At 31.1% G+C, this 6,758-nt stretch overlaps 1 protein-coding gene across 1 annotated transcript; it reads left to right on the forward strand.

The window, feature by feature from the left end:
* The first annotated feature begins 411 nt into the window (after positions 1-411).
* On the forward strand, positions 412-1,949 carry LOC107641672 (uncharacterized). Its single transcript, XM_016345147.3, has one exon. It carries the CDS (start codon positions 978-980, stop codon positions 1,752-1,754), a length of 777 nt encoding a protein of 258 aa, XP_016200633.1. The 5' UTR covers positions 412-977; the 3' UTR covers positions 1,755-1,949.
* Positions 1,950-6,758: the final 4,809 nt, after the last annotated feature.

Consider the following 6,758-nt stretch of genomic DNA (forward strand, 5'->3'; position numbering starts at 1 on the left):
TAACTCTCATAAAGCATCTCGTGAATAATGATTACTTAATTCATTATTGAACATTTAACATTCTACATTTCTGCTACGGTGTATAGAGGTATAATAGTTGGGTCCACCCAAGTATATTGTTGTGATCTGATCTCTTAGCTTTCGCCGGTGATATTAAAATTAAGCTATGTAATGGATTTGATTTTATCACCCCGTGTTTTTCTGACATATGTCATGTGAATGTGGGGGCTACTTGAGGCTTTATCTCCTTAGAACAAAAAGTGGAAGGCAAAGTGAAGCTCAAGAAAACCTTCAGTTAAAACAAAGGGATATATATGGCATATAAATATGTATAAACTTTGGAGTTGAACCAATGAAGGAAGGTTCATGCACCAAGCAGCATTCAAATTCAACCATTATCGTTTCAATTCTACCCCCGTTCCCTTTATATATTGCATGTGGTCCCTTCTCATCCTCAACCGTTGATCTTAAATGCTTCTAGCTTTGACCCTCACATCAATAGTGCAAGATTACCCTCAAGGCATCATGGGCGGTCTCCTTCAACAACAATATATAATTCCAATTTCCAATAATCATGGCTAACAACATTGAATTGATTTAGCAGTATTAAAACAAGTACTAACAAATACTGAATTAGATATCATGATGGATCAGCAGTTGTAATCCAAAAGAAAAATATATAGATTTTGTTCACATTTATTGGTGACAAGTTGCTATAAAAAGGAGTTTGTGCTCTGCTACAAAATTGTTGTTGTTGTTGGTCGGTCACAAAGATAATACCCTCTTTTCTTTCTCATCTTGTACACTCTCTTAGCTAGCTCCACTATTTTATTCCTTCTATCTTTTTTTCTGCATAAAAACCCTACTTCCACATCCCTTGCCCCTTCCCCTTCCCATGCTCTGCTCCTCACTTTAGCCTATTAGCTTCTTCATTCCTTCTTCCATTCCTCCCTGTTCCCTACTACTAACAAAAATTCATGGATGTGGACATATTCAAAACCTCTACTGCTAGTGACAGCATGGACATGATGGCAATGATGATGCAGCAGATGGAAAAGCTTCCTCCTCCTGAATTATCTGAACCTCCTTTTTATACCACCTACCCATCACAAACCGACTTCCATAATAACAATAATGTAGTGCCTCAAGTTGAACCAAACTTGATTAATCCCACTTTCATCTTCCAACAACAACATTCCATGGCACCACCACCTGTAGTCACCAGCAACAACGATGATATTATTACTTCTTCTTTTCCCTACCCTCCTCCTCCTCCTCCTCCTTCTTGTTCCGATAGCAGCAACAAGAAGAACTCGATGGCTGCCATGAGGGAGATGATATTCCGGGTGGCGGTTATGCAACCGGTTCACATAGACCCGGAGTCTATAAAGCCACCAAAGAGGAGGAACGTGAAGATCTCAAAGGATCCTCAGAGCGTGGCGGCGAGGCACAGGAGGGAGCGGATAAGCGAGAGGATAAGGATTCTTCAGAGATTAGTCCCCGGTGGAACTAAAATGGACACAGCTTCCATGTTGGATGAGGCCATTCACTACGTCAAGTTCTTGAAGAAGCAAGTGCAGACTCTCGAACAAGCAGGAGGGGGAAGAACATGTAATAATAATGGCTTCACGGGATTCTCATCATCATCATCATCCATTAATGCCAGTAATTATCCTGCTATGGTTAAAGGTTGCCACCAACCTTATCCTCCCATGCTGATGGGTTCTTCTGCTTCAAAACAATTGCTCAGCTGATGATCGATGATGATGATGAGCCTCATCAATTCTGTTGTGTTCTGTTCTGTTGTGTCAGTCTTGTAACTTGTCGTCGTCATTGCACTTGCATTGTTAGTTTCTCTCTTTTTCCAATGTAAAAGGAAGGTAGAAAAAAAACACTCAAGTCTTATTCAATAACCTAATACTATATATTCATCATCATCATCATCAACAATCTATCTATTCTCATCTCTGTTTTCCATTTTTCTTATTACAAGCAAATCTATCTTCGCAATGATGTCAACTCTGATCTGGACTCTTGCGAGGACCGAGATCATCATCATTATTACTATATATATATATATATGCACGCACGCTGCTTATGCTCTTGTCATGTGTTGAATAGTTAATTATTATCGGATTAGATTAACGGCTTTCAATATCTTGGGGATCACATGCTAATGCAATTATGCGGCGCTTCATTCCAATACCCATCATGCATGCATTCATTCATTCATTTTTCAACTGTTATATTCTTTTTAAAGATTTTTTTTATATTTATAAAAACATTAGTCTCTTAATATTCTCCTTCTTTTATGCAACACACATGTACTTCTTAACTGATCTAATCATCTTCGATTATTTGGACAAAGAGAAATGTTAGACCTAACTTTTTAGCAATATTTTAAATTAATATTTTATTTTTATACTATTAAAATTTAGAGTAGATATATATATCTTTTAAAAAATGGTGAATTTGTAGTTAATATATAAACAGAAATAAAGTGTTGTTGGATAGGAAGTCAAATATGTAGGAATTAAGTTTAAGAGATATTGCATTATTATTGAAAAACGGACGTTAGTGAAGAAAGCCATAGCGGTGTGTGGCGGGGCTTAGCTTTGAGAAGAAAAGGGACCGGATAGGGTGAGAGGAGTAGGTTGCCTCCCCAAGCAAGGTCAAATTATTTGGCTGTTCATGTCTTAAGGATCATACCCTCATACACATACATATCCATCTTCGACCGATTAGGCCAGGGAACAACACATACACAACCAACCGATAACTATCTCATTTATTTATTTATTTATCAATAATGTTATGTAACTAACAAAATTTCTTAATTTATTGTGGACAAAGTTTTAAATCTTAAATATTAAATTTTAATAGTATAAAAAAAATATTGGCTAATATTTATAAAAGGTGTCGGCTATTAATATTTTTTAATAACTTAGTAGATAAATATTTGTTAAAAATATAACTATTTTTATATATTTTTTTATATTTGATAGATTTAGAATTTGATCTTTATTAGATTAAAAAAAATTAACGTATGACAAATAAAAAAAAACTATCCATAAATTTAAATATAAACACAACAAATCTTATTTAAAAGAGCGTGTCAATTTAAAGTTTAAAAAAATTAATATTATAACATTATTTACATAAAATTATTTTTATATAAAAATAATAGTTAACTAAACTGCCAAATATATATATGGATGTTAATGGGTTAGGGAAGGGGCGGAAGATTGTCTGCTCTCCGTTCCCGCTCCCAGAATTAATCTCTGTCCCCATTCCATTTTCCGTCATGGGGGATAATTGTCCCCATTCTCATTCTTCGCATTCCTCACGGGACTCCATTCTCCATCTCCCTATGTTTAACATTCATATGAAAATTATAGTAAAAAATATTAAAAAAAAAACCAAAAAATAAACTAAAAAATATTATTACAAATACACAAATATATCTTATCTAAGATTATAAGTAGTCCAGAAATACAACATAGCAAATCATAGTCTATAAAATAAAAATTTTAAAATACAACTTCCATTATAAAGAAAGCAATAAAATAAAGTCTTTAATATCAAATATTTTTTCATTGTCAGCATACAACTTCCAACAAACATTTCCATGTTCTCTGTTAAAATAACAGAGACATAAATATGTTAACATACAGTGACGAGAATGGAAGCAAACACGCAGACGCAGAAGTAGAGAGGGGAAGGACGCCGCGCTTGAAGAGATAGAACGACGCGGTGAAGCTGCCAGGGTGACGACGCAAGAGTGGCCGGTGTCGAGCTGTGAGGGTTTTGAAGTTTGAACAAATTAAAGTGGAGAGTGAGTGACTGGAGTCTGGAGAGTTGGAGTTTGGGTGGGAATAGAGAGTTAGAGAAGGCGCAGCAACAAAGGTGAGAAGGGAAGATAGGGTTAGGGTTTTTTAATGGGTAAAATTACTAAAATACCCCCTATGTTAGAAATAAAGTAAAGATATTTAAGTAAGTTTAACAATTCGGAAAATTACCGGGAATGGGGCGGGGATCCCCGCTCGAGTCCCCGCACCTGTCTCGGGGGAATTTTGCTCCCCATCCTCATCCACACGAAAAAAATTCCCCACCATCGAGACCCCATTCGGGGCGGTTCTCGCGGGGATCCCGCCTCCTAAGAATTTTTTACACCCCTAAATATATATTCAATAAATTTGACTAAATCATTAATTTTTTTTTTGTTTTTCTCTTTTTTTAATACATAATAACGGTTCATAAGATGAACATAAAATGTTACATGTGATACCGTTGTATAAGAGCACTTTTAGTTTAGGGTGTAAAGGTAGAGGAAAATTTTTCATAAATGAGTTTTTTTTTTTTTTTGCTAAAATATAAAGTTGCATATGAAATTCTTAAATAATGCATTATATTAAAAAATTTTACCTCTCAATCTTTTTTATTATTTCTTTATAACGATTAAATGGTAAAACACCCTAAATATTAACTGGGATGTAAAGAAGAATCAAGTTGGTATGAATTGGCATTGTAATTGAAAGTAAACTATTGATCTTTATCTAATTAAGTATAATTAAAACGCTTGCTTACATAGATAAGTATAAAACTAAATAAATTAAATAACCACAAAATATAGATATGTATGAAATGTGATAACGAATTTATAAAATGTTTAAGAAAATGACGTTATACATTTATTTTTGTTAAAAAATAAATAAATAAAACAAAACAAATTAAAATAGAACAATGTGAGAAAAACATGGAGAAGTTATAACGAGTCTAGATAATTCGGCCCATGTGAAATAGTCTACGTAGCAGGTTCTGATCCCGACACAGCCAATGAGAAGATGAGGTTTTTAATTAATTTAATTTTTTATGAGAAAATAAAAATAAAAAATAAAAAAAATATATCAAAGAAACAAACACAGGGCACTCCCTACAATATAATCTGCATATGCATTATCCTTAGCTTCATCATCTTGCCACCTTCTACTTAGTGCGATGTATCCTTCTCTGACACATTACTCCTATCTTTTAATTAGTTCCTTCAATCTTCATATTTAAGGATATTAAAAGTGCCTAATCATTTAAAATAGGTTCACCAGGTCCGAAAAATTTAATGACTAATTCCTCGAATACCAGAGGTAGAAAATAGGCTACTTTTTTAAATAAATAAGTTCTATTTTCATCTTCTAGTTAGTATCAAATCTGAAAAAAATGGTTATTAAAAAACACATACCCTCATCCACTAAAACGATATAAATATTTTGCAAATTTTGATTTATCATTTTTAAGACAAGTTAAATAACAAGTCATGTTTGAGTAGAAAAATTCGTGTATTTATCTAACACATGTAACAATTAAACTACTCTTAAATTTCTTAACTATAATTATGAATTGTTTGCATTATTGTATATATTTGTGGAGAAAAGGATCGGAGAAGGGACGCACTCAGATAGAGATGTTTAAAATGGTTTTTTTTTTAAATATTTTTTATTAATTAAAATTTAACACATATAATCGATTAAATTATGTTATTTTTATTAAAATTAGGTCTGACAAATTAATTTAATCGAAAAAATAGTAAATCAAATCTGAACTGATATAAATTAATATTATTATTTATAAAAAATGACTATAATATACTTATTATAAAAAATGACTAAAATACTAATATTATATATATATATATATATATATATATATATATATATATATATTATTAAATTTTGAAAATTCTAAATCCTAACCTACGACGACATAGAAATAAAAGGCTAGAATTTAGGATTCTCAAAATTAATATATATATAATAAAAGTATTTTAGTCACTTTTTATAATAAGAGTATTGTAGTCATTTTTTATAAAAAAAATATTAATATTAATTTAGATCAGTTTAAGATTTGACTATTTTTTCAGTCAAATTAATTTGTGTGGCCTAATTTTGACAAAAATAACACAGTTTAATCGATTATATATATTAAATTTTAATTATTAAAAAATATTTTAAAAAAAAGACGTTTTAAACGTCTTTATTTAAGCGACTCCAAAAAAACGGTTAGAATTTTTCACTTTATTATACTTTTTCCTTTCATTATATTTTATATGTGCATATATACCTTTTTCCTTAATATTACAATAATTTATCTTCTTCATTTTATCTTTGCATATATACCTTTTATATTTAATTCTCCTTGCAAGTCTGTCGGATCATCTCATTCTCCACTATATCCGGTATCCAGGAGTGCTATGCAAAAGGAAAAAGTTCACCGCAAAAAGCAAAACACCTCTCAACTTAATATTATAGAAGAATAAGTATAATAAGAAATTACCTTTTTTAGTTAATAATAACTAATTCTTTATTATAAAATTATTTTTTAATTTAGAGTTTAAAATTTTAGATAAACGGGAATGGCGATGAGTGGTCCCCTTGTGGTGAGAGGTGAAATTGTAGTGGTGGATAAAAAAAAAGAAATAAGAACAAAATAAAGGATAATTATAAAAAAAAATTTGTGAGTGAGTGAGTAAACTTGTTTGGTTGATCTTTATTGGTTTCCTAGTTAGTAGAGTTGATTTTGAAAATAATAAAAAAAAAAAATTATCTAATGAATATCCTAATGAAGACATGCATTGGTTAAAAAAATTAAATTAAAAAAGTATAGATTTTTTCAATACATTAAAGTTCGTAGAAAATTTAAAAGAATTACATTTAACGCGTATGGTATCTATGTAAACTTTTCAATTGTAGTATCTTTAAACAAAT

The sequence above is a fragment of the Arachis ipaensis genome, chromosome B5, assembly GCF_059453495.1.
Source record: "Arachis ipaensis isolate K30076 ecotype BB chromosome B5, ASM5945349v1, whole genome shotgun sequence".
In the NCBI taxonomy this organism is placed as follows: Eukaryota; Viridiplantae; Streptophyta; class Magnoliopsida; order Fabales; family Fabaceae; genus Arachis; species Arachis ipaensis.